At 37.1% G+C, this 26,595-nt stretch overlaps 1 protein-coding gene across 2 annotated transcripts in view; it reads left to right on the top strand.

Annotated features, from left to right (window-relative positions):
- sbf2 (SET binding factor 2) overlaps window positions 1–26,595 on the top strand; it is a 160,566-nt gene that overhangs the window by 112,319 nt on the left and 21,652 nt on the right. For both annotated transcript variants that reach the window (XM_042341627.1, XM_042341626.1), the window contains exons 18-25: window positions 6,165–6,335; window positions 7,985–8,247; window positions 11,991–12,163; window positions 13,469–13,542; window positions 21,697–21,892; window positions 23,232–23,359; window positions 24,047–24,222; window positions 24,327–24,481. In XM_042341627.1, coding sequence (XP_042197561.1) covers window positions 6,165–6,335; window positions 7,985–8,247; window positions 11,991–12,163; window positions 13,469–13,542; window positions 21,697–21,892; window positions 23,232–23,359; window positions 24,047–24,222; window positions 24,327–24,481 — 1,336 coding nt within the window. The remainder of the gene's footprint in view (window positions 1–6,164; window positions 6,336–7,984; window positions 8,248–11,990; window positions 12,164–13,468; window positions 13,543–21,696; window positions 21,893–23,231; window positions 23,360–24,046; window positions 24,223–24,326; window positions 24,482–26,595) is intronic.

Below are 26,595 nucleotides of genomic sequence, written 5' to 3'. Positions count from 1 at the left end.
AGGATAAGGAGGGCATGTGCTTCTGGTTTGTATCATATGATCTGGTGAACTGGAAGAATGATCCAATGTTTGCCTGTTTGAGAACTGTGCTCTGCTGCCAAATTTAGGCTAATTCATGCAGTAGCATCTCTGTAATTCCAAGTTGTTTTGGGCCTTTTGCACCATTGAACATGACTGACAAATTGTAAATCTTCACTCAAATGTAGATAGGTAGAATATTTTGTCCTGAATTGCTACGTGAAGAAAGACATGAAAACACCATTCTTTCTGTTCAACTTGAGTACACTGTAGGGTGTATCCAAGTAAATAGTTCTTCTTTGGGTAACCAATAAGTTCACAAATTCTTCAGTTACAACTTTTGGAGGGGGTGGGTGGTAATCTCAATTCCTCTCAATTTTGATTTACTTTTTTTCTGTTTATTTTGTCAAGTTTTGATCTGCACCACCAGTTAGTTGCTATTTTCAAAATTGTACGAGCAAATAACATTGACTGGTAGAGTTACTAAGATTCAAATGTATACTAATTATTGGGCCTTTTTATATTACAGCAATTTAAAGGCACTAATAGAGAGTTCGCTACTCTTATGATATAGCTCATTCCACCGAGATCAGTGCAGGAGATCATTCATTGCCATAGAAATGAATGCATACTTTCATGTAGTTAAGTATCATAAAGGGACATTTAGTTATATAAGATTCCCAGCTTTTCAACTAGCTCCCAACATGATCAAGTAACTTAAGGTTCTGATACTTTTGATCCAATCACTGAAAATAAGGTTAGATATCTAACAGAATTCTGACGATAGGTCATTGATCTGAAACATTAACTCATTTTCCTCTCTCCGTGGATGCTGCCTGACCTACTGTGTTTTCCCAGCGACTTCTGTGTTTATATTAGATATCTAACCTTGTTTTCAGTGATTGGAGCATAAAACGAAGACAAGTCTTTTTAATCCCTACAGGATTTCATAATTTGGGTTGAAAGTTCCAGTAAACCTAGAGAAATCCCAATTGGAGCTAACACAGTTTTGAACTTTCATAGGGGTACTCTTTCAAACAGCCTGGAAATATCTCTCTATCGCCAAAATAATTTGGACGCCTCCGCCAAAAATTCTCATCCATGAGACAGAAATCTAGAATTGCTGAAGAATTCTAATTGAGGATTACGGATCAAATGGAAACAATGATCTTCGTGGTTTCAGACCTAAAAACATCTGCAACTAAACTACACAGTAGAATATTCTCTCAGGCACTCTGTATGGCCACGATAGTGGAAATAGTCAGAACCTTTTCTCGAGTGTTGAGTTAGTGACCTACAAAGCAAAACTTCTCACATATAATTGAGGCCGCCACATTCCACCTGGCGATGAATGCTTTTACGGAGTGATAGGCTCATTTCCGAATGCACCCTGAAATGTTTAACTGTTTCAAAGCCAAAGACCGATAAACAACCTAGTGATTGAAATGATTTGTTTAGCCTTGCAGTTTTTCCGAAATTCGGTACAGGGCCAGATAAATAATTTTTGTTGGCAAGTTGATTACTTTTGTGCTCTTTGTAAATATGGTCTTCAGAGTGGCTACACTTTAGCTGCTGACTAGGTGACCACCCACCATCTAGCTGGAGTGGATAAACCGATTAATATTTTCTGAACATAACCTCTAGTTTGCACGGGGTTATCCAGAGAAGCATCTACTTTCTTCAACGGATTGTGAGATCTGGTCATTTCTTCAACGGATTGTGAGATAGGAAAATAGAAGGGAACCAATTCTATGAGGAGAATCCATGCATCAGTTTTCAAAGAAACTTTTGCGCAGGTTTGCGAGGCTCTGCAGGAATTCTTGCTGCCCAAGTTCGCATTCATTCTGAATGTTAATAAATAACAAAATATACAACTATCAAAACAGCAGGCCCAAAGTGCAACAAAAAAGATCTGTTATGGAGGAACCTAAGCTTGTCTACAAAGCATCAAACCGACTCAAGCTTCTGGTGAAATAAATACTTTGGATCATAATATAAGAACTTGTATTTTCTGTCATTGTTTCTTGATCCAATACCTACAAAATACAAACTGTACTCAGGCTCATCAGTTGATTCCCATGATAGAACTAAGTCCAAGATGTCACAGCTGCAGGATAAGGTTGGCTTCCACAAAATGTGGCTTGGCAATGCAAGCCTGAGGTTCATTGCATTCTTTGTCTGGGGTGATGACATAACTTCATATAGACAGAAAAGCTTGTCTTGTGCTCTTCGTTTGTCACTCTCTAGGAGAGGATCAGGTTTTAACAAATGTCTGGGATACACATATTTTTGTTGGATTTAATTTATCCTGGTGCTTAAGGTCATTCTTTGTACAATGACTCCTCAACACATCTGATGCCGGAGTCATCATGGGGGAAAAAGACATGTTGGAAGAAATTCCTCCAGCTGCTACGTGTAACTATTTTGACTGTGTGTCCTTCCAGTTGGAAAATCCCATTTCAATCCAACATCATTCATTTTGATAAACCTAACACCAAGTGAAATTTCATTCTTATGAATTCTAATCGTTCCAAATTCAGACTTTTTGTAAAGTGTAGACAAATATTTGTCTCAAAATGTTACTTTCAGTGTAATTAAGGAACCCTAATGTAAGTGATTGTTTATTGCTCAAATGATGCAGGCTGAGACCAGAATGAAGCAACGAAACTACCCTGCTGTCGAACAAAATATTCTTTTGTGTTTTGTGGCAGTTGGTTTGTATTTGTGTTGTAACAAGTTTCTCCATGTTTGTTTTAGCCAAGCATTGGGAGCCGAATGCTCTTCATTGTCATACTATTTTAAATACTTGACTTGAAAAACATGCCTGCACATGAATGTGCTTTCATTCTGTTTCTTCGTATAAGTTAATTTTTGCAACATGTTAAACTTCGTTCTCAATGTTTTGCACGCTTATGGTGTGTACCTTTCGGTTCATATGTGCAGTGAATCAGCAGAATATCGGGCATCTTGAGCAAAATAAACCTTCAACTCGGAGGTGCCCCCCTGCACTCCACCTGGCAGCATTTTCATTCCTAACCTTCTCAATCCGATTGCCATTGCTGAAAATTCTCAGTTAGGGGTAGGTTGTACAGTATGTTGATTCTATTGGGTATTGGACTGAAGCTGCCAGAATTCATTTCACTATGTAAAGCATTATTGTATATTTAGAGCTCAGTCCAGTCCCACATGACATGGATTTATGATGTACAATATTTTTTTCTCCCCCTCATAATTTTTCCCGGCTGTTGTAATTGTACTTTCTTGCAGAAAAAAGTAGTTTTCTGAAATGTATTTAATTTACTCCAAAGTTTTCAGCCACAGTTTGGATAAAATCGGCTACATATATCTGAAATTCAAATGAAAATTGCAGATTTTAATTTTTCCTGTACTCTTATTTCTGGTGGTGAAGTTTTGATTTTGCTTTCGTAAACTAGCCCTTGATACAAATCTACAGTGTTGTTTCAAAAATTCTTATACAGTTTTGAGCTATGACCATTCCGATGGTATACAAAAAAATTTGTACCTATCTGATGGATAATCTAATTGCCGGTGCAGGGAATAAAGTATGAGTTAACTAGCTCCAGGTCCTTGAATAGAATCTGAACGTTGCTTCTGCTACACCAAAGAACCCTGTTATAGCATCCTTCAGTGCAACACTGCCTCACTTAGGTCTACAGTAGACAGACACTAGCTGGCTTCCTGTGATTGAGAGATGGCCAATATCTGGGTCATCAGATCGCTGCCGACGTTGCTCGCTGTGAGCAGGAAGTGCTGCCGATGTCACTTAACAAAGGAAGTGACATTAATGGTGATTGCTGCACATAAGCATCACGCACGAAATGACAATTGGTACTTCCTGCGCATGCACCTAACAGGACGTGTTGTCAACGATGACTTGCAGACCTGGAAGTCAGCCATTTGTTTCATGCCTTGTTGGTAATCGAGTGGTGAGACACCGGATACTGGCGATAATGAGGTTTGCCAATAATTTGTTTACTGAATGATACCTATATTCATTTTGAAAGAAAATGTTATACCTTCTTAAAATGTAGCACTCTGCTGGAGAAAGTGCCTGATTGTGAACCAATCACGTTATCTACTTACATTTAGAAATAAAACTGTTAACGTTTCTTTTGGGATTTAAATTTACTGTGTTTCATTTGATCGTGTACTTGACACAAAAGTGGCCATTAGTTTATCTGCCAGGATCATTTGATTGTTGCTCCGATATCAAACTTGCCCAGAGGCAAAGATCAGCGAAAGGAGTATACAGACAGACAAAAGCTTTAATATTCTTGCAGTAAATGGATAATTGGAAGGCATATTGCATTTTTCTTAAATGGCAACTATAACTTTGTTTTAAATCATTGAGGCTGTGGACCCATATCTAGAGTTGGCTAGATTAACGTCAGCAACGAAATCTGATTTCTAGTAAATTCAGAGTCTGATTATTGCTGCACTTTGTTCTATTTAAATTAATACAAATGGTTGGCTTGTTGTCCAGACATCCATACAAACATGACTGGCATCGCATTCTGGCATCTTCACTATGTGTCTGGAACATATTATGGTCACTTTTTGAGAATGCGAATATTTTCAGCTTTACTTATAAAAGCAGACATTTTGGGTCCATTGGAATTTTAGCCCAGAGGATACTTTGTTTTCTTGGTCTACATTTATTTTAACTCTTTAACTGCTAACTCACAGTGCTAGAGTATATTTGTTAAATGATTCATGGTTTACTTTATTAATAATGCATTTCAAAAAGTTTAGATTTTTATGTACCGTTTTGTTAATTTTCCTCAGTTAATGGAGTCAGACAGACAACCCAACAACAACAAAATTACATTTGTATAGTGCCTTTCACATCAGGAGGACGTCCCAAGGCGCTGGACAATCAATATTTCGGACACAAGCTGGGGGTCAGGATCGGGGAGGGTGAAGGGCAGTGGGGGAAGGATGGTGACCGAATAGATATGTCAGTCCTTGAATATTCTCCCAACCCCCTTCTGAAACATACATACACACAGTGTGGGTGGAAATATTTTTTTAGCCCAAACTATTGAACTTATCTATACGAGAAGATTAAGAATAGCAGTTAAATCAGGAAATTAAAGATACTGAGCCCAATGCTCTGTATGGATGTACCAACACAGACTACCCATGTCTAATAATTTATTGAATAGAATGTTTTACTAACATTGATTTTGATTTATGGAATTAAGTAAAAAAAATCAATTTCACGTTAACTAGTAAAATTTGCACAAAATTCATGGCTAAGTGAAAAAAATCAGTCCCATCGATGACCTCAATTATTACTAATGTCTGTAAAATCTTGCTTTCCTTGCAATCATGTCCATGCAAGTTTTGTCCTACCTACATTTTATTCCCTGTTTAAACAGAGTAGAATATGACATTGATGGATATGTGTTTACCTGCAGAGAAAAGAAAATATAGTTGATTTGTCATGGAAACAGCTGAAAATAATTGTGATGGAGTTGCACACATCAATAATATTTGCGTTTTACAGTTATGTATTTATATTACTTTCTTGGTGTGGAAATCTACTGCCCTCTGAAGGTAAAATAACATGTTTTGGTTATCTTATGCCTACATTTCTCCAACAATATTTAGTTTTAACATTAATATCATGGCACATATCATGGAACATTAGCTATAAATGCATCATCTGTTTTGAACATTATGAAGTAATCGGGTACAAAATATTATGAGAACTGCCATATGGGAGATTAACTCAACCTACAGTCCAACAGAGAAAGGCAGAAAGTCATTAGAGTTCTGTTTCAACAATTGAAGCTTGAGCATGGCAGCCTAAAATAATAAGGAAGCGTGTTTACATCTAACCTGGAATGACCTATATGTGATGTATTGGCAAAACGCGGCATGCTAACTTCATCAAGAGTGCAGATAACATTCTGACACGTGGTCAGCATTTGTTTTAATTTAAAATGTCATGTTGTAAGATCGAAATTGAGTGTATAGTACCGACATTTCTTAACCCAGTACATGTATAACTACAACATTCACTCAAATGCATCCTATATAGGGTTTGTCTTGGAAAAACAGATATGACAAGATAACTAATATGTCAGATGTTTGAATAATTGTTTTATTGTTCACTTCAGAAATTGGCTACAGGGGTCAACCAGTTTGCCTACACGTGTGTACAGGATCATCACATCTGGACTAACCAACAGTACTGGGAAGCTACGTTCTATAATGATGTACAGAATCAAATACGAGCCCTCTACCTCACTTCCAGGAATGACAATTTTGATTCTAACTTTAATCAAAAGGTAATTCTGGACTTCACTTGATTTGCTTCTCTGTTTTCTGTACCAAAAATCATTTGGCTAATAATCAGACCCAATTGGAAAATCCCCTTTGATTCGTAGGAGCCAATCTAATCATTTTTGTTTTTATTTTCACTTCAATTTGTGAACTTGAAAATGCAAATATTTTGAAGACCATCTTAAAAAACCCCTTGGTCTTCATATTCTGTGTCCAGGTAAAGATCACAGCACTAAACCCAAGAAATGGCACTCCTAATATCTAGACCCTCCTAATTTTTGGCTGCATTCAAGAAAAGATTTTTTTGAAAACATTTTCAATCTAAAATGGTAGCCGTGCTTTAAGTAAATACTTACCTAGAGTTCCCTTCTTGTTTAATGTAGTATGTACATAGATATTCTGGTGAAATGAATAGCACTATTCACTTCAGTTGTCATCTTCTAAGGAAACATTCAAAGCCGATCTATTTTGCAATGAGATCACGATGGAATAAATCAGATTGTGCTTTGCCATGACTTGTGCTATTCTTAGGTGGAGATCTTGATTAATTGCCCATTTGCAAGTAGCTGTGAACACTTGCCTGTAACATTTGTGACAGCATAATAATGGTGTTTATACTTGATGGAAAATGTGTGGAGAAAGTGTTGCATTTTATTGCCATTACCTTCATACATCCACTGAAAATTGAATGGGGTCTGTGAAAAACAATTTGTGCTTTAAAAAAGGAAACAATCAGAAAGCCGTTATAAAAACAAGGCGATTGTTTTCTTACAGATGATGAGTTTAATTATCATTATGCCTATTGTTTAATCATATCTTCTGATTTACGTCTTCTGGTTAAAAATGTTTGTTTTCCTATTTTAAGAGGATAAAGTGTACATAGACTTTAGTCTGACATTTTATATTGCAGGAATGAAATCATGTATTGTGGATGCAAAGTAAATCTAAAATTAAACATAACTGCTGAGTTGCAGAAAATAAATATGTTGAGCATTAATATAATAACCACTCTGCCTAGATACCGGGAATGTTTTTGTTTCTTCAAACAAATGATTTGATAAACTTTTCAATGTGTTGTATGCTTCAAGAATAACCAATATGTAAAAGTGTGTATAAATGCACTTTGACGGGATTCAAGTTGTGAAACATTTTGAACTTATACATAAACGTTTGTAAACCTGTTTCACAATGTCTTCTGAACTCAGTGCAGCATTAAGGAATGTTATTTACCTTCAACATTCAGTGCAGTAAAACTATTGCAGTAGTTGCATGGTTCCTCGGAAGGAGTCTCGTAACTTGTGAGTGCTCTCTGCCTGGAAGCTTGCTATTTTTTCTTGCCAAACCATAATTACTTCTACATATATATCTATATATATGTTTGTGTGTGTGTATATATACATACATATATATAAAGAAAACATATTAGCCATTATTTCAAGACAGAAACAACTTTTTGTGGTTTGCATAATGTTGATAAATCCCTTGTAGTTTTTATTGCCACATGAACCATGAGATGTGTTGCTGCTGCACAACACATTCCTAGCTATGTGGTAATCTTATCTGCAATGCAACTCTTAGGTCTAATCCTACGTAAAGGATGTACGTGAAGAGAAACTGGAAGAACAATTTCGCTGAACTCTTCTTTTTATTTTAGGAGAACTCTCCAACGCCACCAGAGCATGAAAAAACAGCCATGGACATCGCAGCAGAGCAGCTGCGGTTATGGCCAACACTCGACAAAGAGAAACAGCAGGAGCTAGAGAAGGGAGAGGAAAGTACTGTGTTCAGCCAAGCCATTCATTACGTCCAACTCATGGTCTACCTGCTAGTTCCATTAGATACAAGCAAAAACAAGCTTCTGCGGAATACTACAACTGGGGATTGGGAAAGTGGAAGCAACAGTATTGTCACGAACAGGTTTGTTTGGAACTATGTTAATTTCATGGCTTTTCTAATTTGCTTCTTAAAAGAGCTGTATTAGAAAAAAAACTTAATTTTTATGTAGCTTTTTAACAATTACACAACAATATCATAGGGTTATGCACATTTTGCTAATTCAATTTAATCTTTTACTTTTATAAACGGACGATGTTGTAATTTGACATCATGTATTTTGACATGCATAAATGACATCAGTTTAAACTTCTTACATTCACTTCAAATCTGAGAAAATGTTCTTCCTTGATTGCTTGAAGCAAGTTATATTTAAGTGCTAAAGTCTTAGTTTGATTGTGTGCTGCTAGACAGCTAATAAATGAATAACAAATGGAATTGCCCAGGCTAATCCAGTGAATGAAAATAAGCATGAATTTTCAGTTTGATCCTTTAAACCCAAGATGATACAATGCAAAAGGCTTTTTAAAATCTTATTTGTAATAGAATGCATAATTTGAAAATCACACTTTTCATATACTTGTAATTATCTTCAAATCTCCCACCTTTATTAGCTTATTTCAAAATAATTCAGTTTTATACACCATTAAGTTCAATAAGGATCTCTCAACATAAACCTCTTGTCAGCCTGGCTCAGTTGGTAGCACTCTCGCCTTCGAGTCAAGAAGCTGTCGCATTAAGCCCCATTTGGGACTCAGAACTCATGTAATCTATGCTGACACTACTGCAGTACTGGTGTGTGCTGCATTGATGGAGGTGCCGTCCTTCGGATGAGATGTTAAACCAAGATTGTGTCTGCCTGCCCAGGTGAATGTTAAACATTCCACGACACTATTCAGCAAGACAAGAAATTTTCTCCCAATGTCTTGGCCAACAATTTGCAGATAAAATTGTTCACTCACTGCAAGGCTGTTTGTGGCAAGTTGCTGTACATTCACCCACAAAATACAGTCACGCCACTCCACAGTATATCCTGTGAAGGGCTTTGAGTTGTCTTGATGTTAAAACTATATGAAATGCAAGGTTTATTTATATTAATTGTCAGCACCTTATTTAGTCCTCATTTGCTGATTCTTCCTACTGGAAAGTAAGCATTCTACTTGACATAATTTGAGCCTGGAGAAAGTACTGAGGCCTCCTCGAGAAGCAGTTGCTTAACTTAATTTGTTATGATAACTGAATGAATTATTGATACTTTCACACTTTGCACTCTGCTTATAAGGATTAGTTTGCTGAAATGTTTTAGATTGGACTTTCAACACAGGACATTCACTAAGACAATATTTTAACAAAAGTTTAACAATTTCTCTGGAGTCTTAGTTGGATTGAACTTGTGTTTCCCAAAATGAAAGTTGAAATTTATTGGGCCATCCAATCCCCTATGTCTCACCTTCCTGAGTGGGTGTTTATGAAATATTCTTCCTTGTGTACATTTTGTTTTTGTTGGCATGGAAACCATGACCAAGATTAAACTGGAATGTAATACATATTCTGTCTAAACTTGATGAGCATGTGAAGATTAAAGATTGGTCACATCTTTTGTTCCCCCAATCTGGTTATCATTTTGGTTGGGGAATTCCACATTGTTTACTTTTGGAAATATTTCCTGGAGATAGCATTCAACATGTCCTAAGTGTTATTGTGATTTGTTCCATTACCATTTGACATTGCAGGATTCAAGTACAGTTTTACATGTGCATAATGAAAATCTAGGTCGCTGAAAATAAGATCCTCAACAAATCAATAGAAACCAATAAATGAAAGACTTCTCGTTGCTTAACTTATTATGGTAACTGAATGAATTAGTGATGTGGGTTAGTTTGGTGAAATGTTTTAGCTTGGACTTTCAACACAGGACATTCACTAAGACAATATTTTCACAAAAGTTTAACAATTTCTCTGGTGTATTTTAAGTAAGTAAATTAGGGTTAGGAGTATTATTCCCAAATTAGAAGAATGTAACCTGTACAATTATACAAGCAAGTCAATTGTGTAGATTTGTACTTTTTAAAAGATGTTACATTTGTTATCCCGACAATTGTACAATTACAAACTCAACTTTGAAAAGATTGAAACCAGCTGTACTTTTTGCTTTTTAATGCCAAGCATTGCAAACCTCTGAGAAAATATTTTTTAAGCCAATAATTAGTAAGTCTCCATATTAAAAACTCATCCAGATAAGCATGGCCTTTCATGTGGCAAATGTTTGAGTTTGTCCATTCGCTGGTCTGCTAATTCATTTTTAGAAAATTGAAATCTGATTTTCACAACATTGATGTTTTTGGGACATTGTTCACGTTGTTGCGTCATCATTGCTGATGACCAAGTACTCAGTCTAAGAGAAGATAATCATTGAAAATGTAAGATGAGCTTCTCATGATTGGTTCATGAATAAAGGCACTCCGTGCTCTTCACATTAGGCCGTGCAGCAGTGGTAGAGGTATTTAATCAATTGTGTTCTAATAGGCTATATGAGTCGAAAGGTCCCAGTTTAAATCTGGTTTTGGCTAGAAGAAGTTTGGCTTTAGTGCCCCTAAATTAGGCAGGAGAAAGCAAGTCCCCAGTTTCCACTCCCGATTCCTATTAAATTGCTCCTGCTAGAAATTGTACGTGTGGATGTTGTTTCGAATAAAGGATTGGACTCATCGGTGATGGGTTATTTACACTGATGGATGATTTAGCAACTCTTCCAACTGTTCTGTAATAGAGAGCTGGTTGTGGCTTGTCCTTTTGAATCACTCTTACTGCAGCCGGAGGCTAAGGAGAGCATTGCATATCCATGGCTAAGCACGTACTTCGGTAACCAGCATCCAAATGACAGCAATATATGTTTTATGTTCTTAAAGAGCCAGGAAGTTTAAAAATTGATTCGCTGCCCCAGTGTCTCTGCAAGCTTATTCAATGAGTAGTTTTGGTGCAAAGGGAGATAATATCCCAGTTTGTGTTAATTTGGCAGTTTCAGGTGGAGCATTACAATATGTCTGAGCACACCAGATTAGGCAGTGATAGATCAAACTGAATTGCCACTAAAGGCAGTCATTCCATTTCAAAGTCACAAGGGCAACAATTCGATAAGCTTGCACAACATTAGACAAGCGAGGGCTCTTTAGTCTTGAACGAAGATCACTCCGAGGAGACCTCACAAGGGTATGTAACATTTTAAATGGGATTGAAATATAAACCCAGAACAGTATTTTAGGATGGATTAAGAGGATGTGCCTTCAGAGTTCCAAAGGTAAATGTCAACAACAACAAAATTATATTTGTATAGCATCTTTCACGTCGGGAGGACGTCCCAAGGGGCTGGACAGCATTTCAGACCCAAGCTGGGTTTGGGGGGGGTAGGGGAGGGGAGGGGAAGGGGGGTGGCCGATGGCATGGTCAAAGAGGAGAGTCTTGAGGCGGGACTTGAAGGAGACTAAGGAGGGGGCGAGGCAGAGTGACCGGGGGATGGAATTCCAGAGGTTGGGGGCAGAGTGGACAGATAGCAGGAGGTTTTTCTTTATGTAGAGGATAATTAACAACTGAACAAGTGTGGTCGAGTTACCAAGACACTGGACTCATTGGAAAAGCAGCTTGATGTTGTAATGGGAGGACAGTGGAGGGATGAGATCAGATAGGCCAAGGTCTTCTTCATCCAAATCAATCTGGGGATGTTGTAACCTCCTAAGCAAAGCTTTGATTGCTCATATATGTTGCAGTTGATGATTAGTATTGATGCCTTATTTGTTTTTGTGTATCTGATTAGACTATTGTCTTTTTTACAGCATTGCTGGTAGTGTTGCCGAGAGCTACGATACTGAGAGTGGGTTTGAGGAGGCAGAGAACAATGATGTTGCCAACTCGGTAGTTCGCTTTATTACTAGGTTTATTGATAAAGTTTGCACTGAAAGTGGAGTCACACAGGACCACATCAAGAATCTGCACTGCATGATTCCAGGTAAAAATATTGAATCTTTCTGGATACACTGCAGGAAACAGGGGATTGGAATAGAACACAACTTCATTCAACCCTCAAAATAAATGAGCTGAATTGCAGGCACTGAGATAACCTCAGTTGCCTGAGAATAGTTTATTTTAACTGGTTCTGAAGTGATCTGTAAGATAAGTACTGCATTAAGAGTTTATCATATGTTGCTTCTTTGAGCTGCTGTGTTTCTCTCTTCTGTTCTACTCTTGTTTTTTAAATATAAAATCCTATATAACACTGTAAATCTGGGAAAGGGAACAGAACCTGTCAACAATCACTCCAAACTAGAATTGTCTTCTCTGGCATTGTGTAGAAAATGTCTTGGGTTATATATTTGTAGAGTCCTGTAGCTCAGGGGTTAGAGCACTCACTTTGCAAGTGAGAGACCTGAGTTCAATTCCAGGCAGAGGGCGAAACCTTGGGCAAGTTTCCTTACTCCACACAGAGCCTAATAATAATCCCTCCAAAAAAACAAAACAATAATAAATTGGTCATTTTCAATCCACGACTGTTTGTGGTTCATTGCTGTGCACAATTGGCTGCCGCGTTCGCCCACAAATATACAGTCAATTTACTTTACAGTATATTCTGTGAAGCGCTTTGGGACGTCTAGAAGACATGAAAAGCGCTATATCAAATGGAAGGATTATTATTATTATATCAAAAGAACAAATATGGCAGCTGGAGGCACCAATAAAGTACAGAGAGGGAGAAATCAAATGNAAAAAATGTTCTACAGTGGCTGCTTGCTGTTGTAGGGCAATGCAGACCAGAAGAGTGGGTGTGTGAACTATTGCACGTCTCCAGTGCTGATACACTTTGGGAAATGGTTGAGTAGAAGGTCAAAAGGAGGGCAGACAGGGAGTGCTATATTTTACATTACCACACCAGTAGAATCTAAATTGGTGAGCTGAATTTCCTTGAAGTCATCGGGTTTCTGTACCTAGTTCTATTTGTACTTGAGGCCTTGATGCATATAATTCAAAGTAAAAGTGTCATCAGTGGACATCCACAATTTAAATAAGCATTTTATGCAAGGGGAACAGGCACATTGTAAAACAAAAAGGGTCAGCTTAAGAGTGGATCCACGTTTTCTCTGTTTTAGAAAACAAATTACTGTTAATTAATGGGATTCTTGGATTTTAATTTCTGATATTGTAATTACAAGTTACAAGCATAGTAAATGATTTTAATTATACAGACAATATTTAAACCTTTGCAATCTGCTCAGAATTTGATGACGCCCATTGACTGATCACTTGTTATTTCTTTAAGGCATTGTGGCTATGCATATTGAGACACTCGAAGCTGTTCATCGGGAAAGCAGAAGACTTCCACCAATCCAGAAGGCAAGTTCAAGTGCTCACTCAACTGTTCAACTGTTCAGCTGAAAGGAGTTCAGTTTAGAATTTTTGGTTTTTCCAGCAAAAAATTAAACAGGATGTTGGAGGGGAAGTTTTTTTTTAAACTGGTCTTACTGGTTCAGGACGATCTGTATTGCAGTTTGTTGATCCTAAAAGCAAATCTCTGCTCCAGATAATGGCTAGAAAAGTGTTTTTTTTTTCTTTTTCTGTTATCTGGATCACTGACTTTATGCTTTTTCTTTGTCTTCTCTTCCTCTTGCTTCTATATTTTAATTTCCTTCTCTTTGTCTTTTATTTTCCTTATACTGCCATTTTATTTATTTTTGTGCTTCTTAAACTTCCTTGCTAATTTTTTTCTTTCCTTTCAGATTGGTGCAAGTTAATAGGGCCAGAGGGTATTCAACAGTTGTAGTGTTCAATTTCTACCAGTAGGCAGCACTGCAGCACCACCTAGTGGTACCTTTTTGGTAATCCAACAACTGGGTTTTGGACTGTCAAGAATATTTTCTCCCAGTTGTGCCACAGATTTTTTTTTTAGGTCCTGGAAATTGGATCAATGGAATTTTTGATTTCTTGTTGTAGACCATTTTGAATTGGCTATTTCACAATCAAATCTCATTTGCCATCAGAATGTTTCCAATTCACTGTGGTTTCCTATATTCTATCAGTGTGGGAACCTGCGAAATGTTATATTTCTCAAGTTTAATTTTGGTTCATGCTAACTTGGGATAAAATTTACCACAATGACTTGTTAATTGAGTGTGACCTCCTTTATGTGCTCAAAACTGCTAATCCATTAACAAAAAAAAATTGACCACTGAAGTTTTTAGTTTTGTGAACATGTTCGAGATAGTATCTTCTCATTTTGGGGTGGGAAGAGAGAGGAAACCAGTATAGTGAACACAATAGCAACTAGATATCTTTAGTCCTTTTTGAAAATACTCCATAATTCTGTCTCAATGAGTGTCGAGATGAAATTCCTCCTGCTCCCTCAGTTGCAACTTTGGAAATATTCACTTTGTAGAGACAAATGTACTTTGTCAAAGTTACTACACTTTCCAGCAAGAGAAATTGTTTGGTTGTTAATGTCTTATGGCATAAGGAGAATCCAAGTTCTGTTCCAATTTACTTATCAGCATAATTATTTTCTAATGGTAAAAAGCCAAGGAACATTGGTTAAGGGGATGTTGTTTTCATGGGAAAGTAATCCTTTATATTTGATGCAATAACATAGCTCACACTGAAACTTATCATTCCATCTTTTGCTGAAAAGAATGAACTGGTCTTATCTCTTCTCCCTCTCCAAACAAAATAATTACCAAACACTTTTTCATGAAGATAGTTTGTCTTTAAGATAACAATTTTCCTGACATTGAAAACATGTTTCAATAGGTGTTTGTCCCCTTATTCAGCTCAGTAGAATATCCATTTCTAAATATGCTATGTTTTTCAAGAAAAGCTTTTTTTTAAAAAAAAGCCACCTTTTTTTAGAATTGAAGATGTTTTTAGAAAAATATTGATACTCCTGAGCACAGATATAATTGCTCAGCTGTGGAACATTGTGCTACATCTAGAACAGCAGAATTTATTTGTGTAATCTGGTATGTGGAAACGTATAAACTAAAGAAGGTGGTAAACACATTGGTGGCAGAATGACAGAAGCATAAGGCAAAGAAAAGCGAAAGCAAAAGTGAGAAATAAAAATAAAAGATACAGATAACTACAACCGATGCAGGATAGAGTCTCAAATTTACCTTATTTTTCTTTAATAAAATATATTTAATCAGGGATGATTCTAATTTCAACAGGATGGCCTGGAGTATTCATCCTCTAATTAGCAGTACAGAAGAGAACCCATTATCTGCACTAACTGGGACTGACTCCTTTGCAAATAAGCAAGTAATTGGCCATCATGCAAAATACAAATTGGCCTCAGTGATGCTTAATAAATTGTTCCATCAACAGTTCCAACTCTTCACTCTCTGCATCTATTACTCTGCCTCTCTCTTGTTCTCTGCCCACCCACATCCCCCATCTCTCTCTGCCACTCTTTCTCTGAGTTTCTCCCTCATTCACATATTTTTTTCCCTTTATCTCTTATTAAATTTTCACATAAGACTTTTGGGTGACTGATATTTACGCAGTCAGGGGAAATCCTGTTGCTGAAGTTGTGTGCACGTGCATGGTCAAGAGACTCTCGAGATGGGAGTCCTTTGCAGCTTTGCACAGCTTTAGGTATGCACTCAACATTTTTTTTCTGCTAGCATTTATGACTGCAGTTACAACTACCACTGGAAAGGCCCATGCAGACAAACAGACACATAGATAATTCAGGTGTGGATAAATCGTCCTCTACTATATTGAATTTCAATCCCAATCTAACATGACAATCTTGGGCTTTTCTAGTTGGATCAGATGGACTTTTTCAGACCAAACATTGCTAACTAATCTGTGGAAGAGAAAGAAGGGGGGAAACTGGTCAGTGGGTTTTATTCAAAAAGTCTAACCATATCTGCTCGTTAGTCTGTCAATCTATAGTCAAGGTTTCTCATTCTCGGTACTGATCAGCATTGTGAAGAAATTCAGAGCAGGAAAGGGCTTAATGAGTAAAGAAAAATGGTGAACTATAAAAGTACCAGGTAGCATTAAAACAGAAAAAGAGGTACCCAAGCATGTCAAGAATCTGTTCATTAGTTTCCCAAATAATCAGTAATCTGGTTGAATATTCAACCAGATTGCCTGGAAGACCATATGACAGCAATCATCAGTGTATGGCTACCAATAGAATATTTGATGCCAAAGAAGCCTTGTGCCTTAAAGCATTTGAGTTAAAAAGTGTCACCTGGAAATCGATGTGAACAAGTGCACAATTATCCATTGCTGAATCATTAAAAATAAGTCCATGAATTTCAAGAAGCCAAGGATTTCTCTGTTACTGGAAGGTCAGAACGTTCTTTTGTAATCGAGGCATGGTTGATGATGATCCAGAATTGAAAATGAAGATGATTTCCAGAGGAGAAGATCTAGTCAAATAGATTTCTTGAAGACCATTTGTTTCTCTTCCTTCCGAATTATTTTACTTTGCATAAACCTGCTACTGCGGACCTTATATACCAATCGCCGTTTTTTTTAAACCTGAGGACTTAAAATTCAGCTGGAACATGAGTGGTTTTCAAAGCCAGAGTAAACTCAAGTCCAATGAAGTCAGAAGCAGGAAATTGTGAGAAAACGTGATGGAAGTGAGGTCAACTTTCAAAAGCTCAAAAGAAAGCCAAAGAAAGCTTGGAGCTGAGATTGCTGAAAATTAAGCCAAAATTTGCTAGATCCCGGTGTGTGATGAATATATTTCTTGATTAAGTTTTTATCAAGTATACATGGAGCCATTGTAACTAATTTCAAAAACCTGCCAACATGTTCAACGGAATATTCCTGAAGAAATAAGGACCATTAATTCTCACCTCAGGTGGGAGAGAAAATGAAGAATATAATGGATGTTTGGGACCAATCCTGATACTAAAAACTATTAGAGGCAAATAGAAGTAAATCGATTAGTAAAAATGATTAATTGAAGAACATGAAGAGAAGACTAAGTTCATGAACTGAGCATCAGTAAACCAGAGCTTTTCAGTATATATTTGTCTGTTCAATGATTGGATCAAGAATGGGAAAGCAACTATATGTGAAATAGAATTTACAACAACTGCTCGCATTTATGACGCCCTTCAAGCAGGTAGTGTCAAAGAATTTACCAGACTGTGTGCAAAAGTCAGATGCCAGAATTAGTGCCCTCCAGGCACTCTTAAGAATAATAAATTATTCATCATTATCCTTGTAAATTTAATTCAGTAAAGAGAAGCAATTAGTTAATGTTTTTCAAAAGGATCCGAATTCCAGTAAAAAGGAAAGTACGTGAATTGTCACGGTCCAATACGTGCTTTGTGGTTACAAAAAGATTAGTGAGAGATTAGCAGCAACCAGTTCAATTTGAGTTGAATTCTAGGAGGTATTCGTAGAATTACACAGAATGATTCAGCACGCAACCAGTGAAATACCATAAGCTTACAAAAAGGTGGTGGCAGGCAATATAGAAACAGGTGAAAGAAAACTGTGAACACGTATGTGTATTTTGAGGATGCCTTGAGTGTTGCTATATTGTAGGCATCACTCCTATTCTCGCTAGGCTCCACTGGCTTCCTGCTCCCCAGCAGATCAACTTTAAGAATGATGTAGTTACTTTCAGATACCTTTGTCACCTTACACCACCCCTATCTCAGCGATTTTCTGTGACACTAATTCACCAACCGCTCACTCCACTAACTCTGAATGCTTGATGTCCCTGCCCAATCATTGGCAGGCAAGCTTTCAGCCACTTTGCCACTGTTCTCTGGAACTCTCTTTCCAAAGCCTTACCTCCTTTCTCACAGCTTTAAAAATCCACTAAGAATCCATTTTTAATTGTCTTTTTGGCCATCTTCCCCCTTGACCCTCCTATGTTCCTCACTGATCAGGCACCCACTCAAATTTTGTAATGCATTTTTAGACATTCTCCCTGTGGAAGGCACTAGATAAGTGCAGACTGTTGCTTTGGACCACATGGCCTCCTATTGAAAATAATTCATTAACATTTTGAATAAGCACTCGCCACATCACAGAAAGCCTAGCTTTACATCAATGGGTTATCTAAGTCATAAAAAATAAATGCCCTGTAAAATAAGTATGAATATTGGAGTGCATAATGCCTGTATCCATCAGTATTTTTAGGGAATCTCAAATTTGCAGGAAAGTTTACAGAAATTATCTCGAGATTATCTGGTTTACACCATTGTGAGTTGTCCCTAAGGGATAATTGCATAAATCTGAGATTCATGAGGACAAATTATCCAGATATTATGCTATTTTAATCAGAAAGTGTTACTGAGATTCAATTCTCTCAATGTGATTGGTGTACATATCAACGCTCAAAACAAATTTGAAATGAAAAATGGGATCCTGGGTATGCTCTAGTGTATGTGAGAATTTTTTAAGAAACAAACATCCTGAGAAAGGACCTTGAGTACATGAATTCGTAAAATATGTCCCAAACTGCATGATTAAAAGCCTGATTAAAAGCCTCTATCTAGGGAATCGGCCACAGATATTTGTGAACATGAATGGATATAGACCTTATATGAGTTGAAGCAGGAAGGTTCAAAAAATAATTCTGTTGAATGAACAAATAGTTCGATGATCTCAAGTTTGTGCTGACCGTTCATAGTAAACCACTGTCATCCAACAGGATAGATAAAAGTATGGTGACTCCAATCAAGCTGCAGCCATACTAACCACCTCAACGGAAACAACAGTACATGAGGGAACAGCTGGACCAGATGTTGGCTGAGCCATTTGGTATTTCCTTTACCTTATGGGTATTGCATATTATTCTCATCCCAAGAAAACACATCACTTTGCTTTTGCATTCATTTAAAACCAATTAAACACTCAGTCCAAAGGATCTATGCGGCTGGCCCCGGAACGCAATGATTTACCAAGTTCAATTTTAAGAAGTTTCAACGCCTAATTTTGGTATTGGCAAAAGGCACACTGTGCTCATCGTATGACACAGGAAGACTCGAGGTAACCCAACAGGTAATGGAAGTTACCCTGGTGGCTATCGTCTGAACTAACTTTGATGATAGTAGGACTGTCCTTTCTCAGGATGAAATCCCACGGCTTTAGCCATCCTTCCTAGAAACAAATTCCAGCTGTTAATTATCTTTTGTGTAATGATAAAACAATGGATAAGCCAAACTGGAAATATCTGAAAATAGGTGCAGCCCTGACAACTGATGAAGAAAATGCATCAAACCCAGTGAAATATATATAATAATAATCCTTGCATTTGATATAGCGCTTTTTACGTCTTCTAGACGTCTCAAAGGATGTCACAGAATATTCTGTAAAGTGAATTGACTGTGTGTGTATATATATATATATACATATAGAGAACGACAGCTTTATGAAGCCTTTATTTCAAAGGCTCAGTACAATGACTTAATAGGCACTTGCAGTGGAAAACAGATTCTCAAAATGCTTTATTGGCTTCTGTTGGAAAATCTGTTGGAAAAACATGCTCACAATTTCAAACCGATGTTCTTATTGGGTTTTAATGCAACAAAATGAAAAAATGAAGTCATGACAAATAAATGGACATGTGAAATCCCTGAAAGTCTCCAGTATGTGGTGAAACTCCTCTTGCTTCTGAAGACCTGGCAGCTAACCTCACCAGATACAAACCAGAGACCATCACTCATTGGTTAAATTAACCGGAAGAAACCAAGGAAGTGTGAATGATTTCACAATAAAACCACAAGACTCGTGAACAGCTTATAAGAAACCGTATTTTAATTTGACAGAGTTCATACCTCAGTGCAATGTGAAGATCTGTGTTATTGCACCCAATCTTCAACTTTATTATTCAACTTTTGAAGGATATTAAGGGAAAAGGAATTTGGGTCTGTTTTTGTGCTGGATTTCACGGTTTCAGCAGGAGAAAAGTAGGTAATTACTTGAAAATAATCCAATTTCTTCTAAACCATTTGTGCCAATAACTAGCAAAATACATCATGAGATGTTCTTCTTCTCTAGGAAAATCAAACTTACCATCTCTCCTAAACCCCTACTTTAGGCATGCATTTTAAAATTAAAAAGGTTTTGTAAAGGCTGTGGGTAACTTTGAAGGGTTAGAGCTACAGCTTGTGAACCAGATTGGTTCAAATCCTGATCTGCACTGAGTTTGCTGGTCTTAACTGGGGCTGGGCTGAATGGGAGGGGGGAGTAATTTGGCCCCAGTTTTCCCAAGGTGAGGGAAGGTAAAATCAGCACTCTCTCCCGGCAGTATACGCGCAGGGAGGGAGAGTTGGGCTGTGAAGGTCTCTGTAGTCAAGTAGCCGGCTGACATTCAATGACAAGCCTCGTACATGAACATTGGCTACTTGGATGAGGTAGGAGGGGTGGGGGGCATTCTAACCTGTAGTTCCACATACCAGCAAAAGGAGGCTGAGGACCAGGAGCAGAGAGATATATGCCAAAGGGGAAGATAATTTGAAACAAAATCGATTTTATACAGTGGAAAATTGGTGATATAATAGTTCTAATGCTTGTCTGTAATACTGATCACAGCTGAAACTGTAGTAGAGCATTGAGAGAGCATGCCTGCGTACACCTAGGAAAAGCTGGGAGACCAAACTAATGAGCTGATATTGCAGAAAAATAGGAATAAAAGCAGAAATTGGTCATGAGCAGTGGCCAGTCAGTAAAGAATAAACAATAGGTGATGCAGAATTTAAGAGACAGATGGTCCCTAATAAGCATGAAACTGCTGGGGAGAGAAATAAATGTTGAATAGAAGGTAAAATGTGGGGATGTGCGAAAATGATTAAAATGGAAACAAACTCTAAAGAGTACAGTTCTGACAAAGTATTGTAGAAAATGATATAAGGTAAAAAATGGTTTTCAATTTACTTTAAAAGATTTAAAGGTTGAAAAAATAACAGAAATAACAGTTCAAATAATGGCGAAATGGTTGACTTAGGTAATCAGACTTGATGGTCTGATCCAGAAGAAGAAAAAAAACTTTGAAATAAAGTCTAGAAGGGTCAGTTCACCACTCTGTGACTGGGCTGAATATTGCCCCAAACAGGAGGGACCTGGAATTGCTAACCAGCTGCTCCTTGGACCTTAAAGTAGCTAGAGCTGCATAACCCAACCAGGTTGTGTGGAAGACTGTGGGGTTCTCACCTCCTGTGTGTGGTGCACTGTGGCAGAGTTGGCGAGGCCACCTGGTGCCGAAGACCTTCAGGCAAGGACTGCTGAGTAGGTAACTACAATTTGCATCAAACTTCCTGTTTAAAAGGGTGAACCTTTCCTGCATTCATTAAGAGTATGAAATTGTTCTTGTTGGTTGAATACGCTTTAATTCTTCCATGTGAAAAAAAATTCACATTTAGATTCGTACTTTGGGGTTCAATAAACAATTTTAAATTGTCGCCATGTCCCCCAACAAAATACATATTTTCTTATTGCTTCAACCAACAGGAAGGATCTGATCTCTTGTGTTATGCTATTTACACAGTCATTGCAATGTTTTAAATACTTTTATAGCCCAAGATTCTACGGCCAGCTTTACTACCGGGTGAAGAGTTTGTTGGTGAGGGACTTCGTGTGGTCCTGGACCCAGATGGCCGTGAGGAGGCCACCGGAGGAACGTTAGGAGGACCACACATCCTACCTGCAGAGGGGGCCTTGTTTCTCACGACACACAGAATTGTTTTCAAGGGCACACCACATGATCCCTTGGGTAAGAACAAAATTGTTCGAAATTCTTTCCAGTTCTAGCTTTAGGAATTCAACATATGTAATTAATTAAGCAGTGAGGAATTTATTATACAATACTGCATTTCCATCCAACTATGTTTTTTTTAAAAACAATTGCTTTTTCAGAGAAACTTTCACCATACTTCATAAGGGATTCTCTCCAATTGGTCACAGAGTTGTTTTGAAAATCTGTATGAATAGGTGAACAATTGGGATATAATAAATAATTTAAAGTGACATTGATAAAACGCAAGCCATTTATTAGAGGTTAATGGTTATATATTTTTAATGTCACGTTCAATTATGTTTCGTCATCTCACAGCAAGTGAGCTGGCAATGCTGCTTACATTAGCCTTTTGTGAACCTTGAGTCATCCACATTTTCATAGTTGTAACCAGATTTATAAATACAGATTGTAATATAAAAATATAGTACTCCAACCTCCAATTAACATTTTAACAATATTAGTTTCAGTGGCAGTCTAAAATTATAAAATTACTCAATTTTTCAAACTTTCAGAATATATGGATAGGTTCAGACTGATCAATGCGCCACTGTACATAATTATGTCAATAAGGGGCAGGAAAAGGAGAGTGGTCTTGGGAGATTCAAATGGTGGATTGAAAGACCACTTTAAAGCTTTTGCTTGTTTAAGTTTGTACTTCAGGGAATTATTACTTGGGTTAGTATTAAAGAGAGCAAGTAAGCTTGATGTGCCAAATGGCCTTTTCATGATCCATGCTTATGGATATGTTAACATAGTCTATATGTTCTTATGATGCCTCAAGTTACATTTCCACACGGTAAAGAAATATATACCTGAGATGTAACACAATTATTGTAGCAACAAAATACAGCATATTTACAACACCAGGGATAATTTCATTTTAGAGCAATGTAAAGGATTAAGAAACACTACTACATTGTTTTTTTTTACACTGCTTTAAAGAAGTATTAAAATATGCATATATTGAAACGGAAAATTTAACATCAAGCCAGTTTCTTATTAGTCTTAGGGTCTCGAGTGCCATTTCACTAGATTAATTCCTGGGGGGGTGATGGGGGTTAAGATGTGGAATGTCCTGCCCCAGAAAATTAGAGACAGAATTAATAGGAGTGTTTAAGAGACAATAGATGTTTGGATTGCAGATATTTTAAAGGATAATGTGAAAGAGTGAGGTGTTGGGTTTAAAAGATGTATCAAATGGTAATAAACTGGTGGAACAGGCTTGATGGGATGAATGGATTGTTGCTGTTCCTATGCCCCAAGGTGTTTGTTTGAGCATTTAAGGTTAATGTTTTCCTTTATGAATTCTGCGTAGTGGGTGAACAGATGGTGGTTCGAAGTTTTCCTATTGCCTCTATGACAAAGGAGAAAAAGATCAGCATTCAAAACCAGCTCCATCAGAACATGCAAGAAGGACTACAAATTCGATCAGCTACCTTTCAGGTATGCTTTATTTGCACATTAAGTAATACATTAAAGCTTTTGAAACTTGGTTCATATGATTTTTGTTATTAAACTAATCTGTTTGAATAGTTCAGTAGTAAACTGTTGCTGTGTTTAACAATATAAATTGTTAGCAGTTCATCATCAAAGTGGTGCTTTCCTACACCACCACCAAATTGCATTTAGATAGCGCCCTTCACACTGGGTAGCGATTCTGGTTTTGCTTAAATAGTTTTTCTAATATCTCCCTTCTACTTTCATCCACCTCACAACTTGAAAACTGCAGTCAGTTTTTTTTTATTCCATGACAGTGGTGTGAAAAAAGTGACTGGTCACTAAAATCACATATGCCAATGAGTGAACAATGGGGAAAACTGTTTTCGTAAGTGTGACAGCTCTGATCATGCAGTTGTACTTCATGTTGTTGTCCAAGTATTGTTAAACGAGCTACCTGCAGGTATTTCATAAAGAAAGCACCCAGATCAATCCCTTGATTTTTTTTATTAGTCTAAATCTAAGTTCTAAATCTTGTATGAAGAAATCACTGATAAAATTGAAAACATTTTTGAAGATTTATCTAATTGGTGAGAAACGTTAGTGATAAATAGCCTTCATCAGACATAGCAACTCTCACATGCTCAACAATAAAAACAAAAAGCAGTAAATGATTCTGTCTTACCTTTGCAGTTAATTAAAGTAGCTTTTGATGAAGAAGTGAACTCTGAAATGGTGGAAGTCTTCAAGAAGCACATCGCAAAGTTTCGATATCCTCAGTCATTCTTCAGCATTTTTGCCTTTGCTGCAGGCCAGAATGCACCACAGATAATTTTGCCTAAGCAAAAGGAAAAAAATACTTCTTTCCTGTAAGTGTGAACGCGTGCATAAAACATGCACAAAAGTTGCCTTGTTCAAGTTTTTTATTTAAGTTCAGATTTTGCTGCTAACACTGTGTTAAATTGATTTTCAGCACCTTCTCGAAGACGATTGTGAAAAGTGCAAAGAAGGCTGGAAAAATGACTATAGGCCGTCAGTATTCTGTGAAGAAGAAACTAAGTCTAATGACAGTGGATGAAAGAACAAATCGAACCGGTTGGAATCAGAATGAAGAAGATGAAATCTCCGGTAAGATAGAGGCATATTCAATCATTCAGTTTATATAAAACTCTAGGTGGTGTTCAATAAGTAATGCAAGATCACGTCACTTTTATATTTACACGCAAGTAATCCCCATGCCTTTAGTTTTGTAATGCCATTATGCTTTCTGCATCCAATAGCTAAAACCAAAGAGGCAGATGCATGATCTGCTCTTAAGTAATTGTCTCCATAACTCCCAACCAGAAGGCACTCTGGACCATCCTGCATGATGTGTTCTTCCAGTTACCCCTTTCCCCCTGACAGGCAAAGGTTCTCTGTTTATAAAGGGAGTTTCTCATGGTATTCTTGACTAATATAAAATATTAATATAGATTGGTTGCAGCTCCTAAGAACATCTAATTTCAATAAAATTAATTGCACATTCACGTTCGGTCACACGTATGATACTTGGATTTCAGTTCATAGAAACCAAAACCTGAGCCTTATGTGATACAAAAGTGGAAGATGCTTTAGGACAGTTTTAGAATTGAATGATTCCCTGGAGAAGCAAATGAAAAAGAACCATATTTTAATGTACCTAAAAATACCTAAGGTTTTGAAAAGTATTTTCAGTTTTAAAAGAGTTGGAAAAGACAGTTTGATCTCTGCCAGAAAACAAATCTACTAGGTTAAATGGTCTAACCACAAAATGTTATAAGATATAATTTCTCCGCCTTGGGCCCAATTCATCGGAAACCTTCAATTGGTTTGCATGCCAAAAACAACTTCCTGATACAATAAAATTTAATCAGATAATGCTACTTCGCCCTCTTTCCCCCTCCCAAAATGCAAAAAGAATGTTAATTTCATTAGAACCCATCCTGGATCAATGATCAGGTCAATGCCCTGAATAGGAGGTACACATCAGATAATGTTAATACGAAAGATGAAGCGAACAGAATTGACTTCTGGCTATGGCCATTTTCCCAGATTCTAAGAAAACCTTTAATGAAATGGGATAAATTGCTTTTTATGTCACTTAAAGTATAACACCTTAGTCTTATCAAATGCATTGCTACATTTGATAACAGACTTCAAGAGGCAATATCAACCAAGGAAAAAATTTTTTACATTTCTAAATGTGTACTCCAACTCTTTTAGGTGTACCTTTTAGGACGTCCTCTTGACATGAAAGGCGCTATACAAATGTAATTTGTTGTTGTACCTCCAACAATTGTGGGTCAGGAAGAAACTGTAACTGCATTTTATTTGATACTTCACATAAGTCTTTTTTTCTATCATCCCTAATTTGTTTTTTAAGAAATGGGACAAATCGAGAGATTGTCATTATTACTAAGCTTTGTTTTGCTTAAACTTCACTTGTTACCCTTTTTATTATCGAGAAGGAAAATAATTTGACCTTGTTTTTATAATAATGATTTCGAGTGCATTACAAAACTGAATCTTTAGATGTAGCAAATTTAAATTTCACCTAAGCAGGTAGCAGTGCTTCTGGAGAAAGGTAGATAGGACATTCTCTTAAGGGAATGCTTATGAGAAGGATAAAGAACATCCATTCCATCCTGTAAAAAGCAAAATTTCAAAGATGAAAGATAAATCAAACAAAAATGTTGTTTACCAAGTCACCAATTACGCTGCATGGCTAATTGAGTTGGGAGCTTTATTTATGTAAGTGCTTCTTCTTTGGAGTGAGCCCAGTCAGTTTGGACAGAAGAGGAATTCGGCTGCATTTACATCCTTAAGCGATCTCTCAGCAAGCACGAAGTTTGGCAAAGATGTTATTCTTCCAGATCTGAAGCAAATTTGGAGACATCTCCATTTAGCAACAAAACAAATGCCTAAAAGTTCTACAAGCAACAAGCCAGCCAGTAGTCTAATTTAACAATTGATCGTGATTATATAGAGCCAAGAAATGTGTGCAGGCAGTTAATTAGAAGAAAGCAGTAATCAAATTGGAAATAAGAAACCTAAGTTAGCAACTGAAGGGATTCTCAATACCCTAGAATCCCGCTATAATGAACGGGGGGGGTGGGTCACTTAGAGCACAATTGGGGTGTGGACTTCCATATTTACTCATCCGTAAAATCTAAAAGGTATCTGCCAGCTCCTTTGGCATTGCATTATCTCCTCACCTGGTCAGT

Source organism: Callorhinchus milii, unplaced genomic scaffold (assembly GCF_018977255.1).
Source record: "Callorhinchus milii isolate IMCB2004 unplaced genomic scaffold, IMCB_Cmil_1.0 Scaffold17, whole genome shotgun sequence".
Lineage (NCBI taxonomy): Eukaryota > Metazoa > Chordata > Chondrichthyes > Chimaeriformes > Callorhinchidae > Callorhinchus > Callorhinchus milii.
This window is presented reverse-complemented; position numbering and strand designations above follow the sequence as displayed.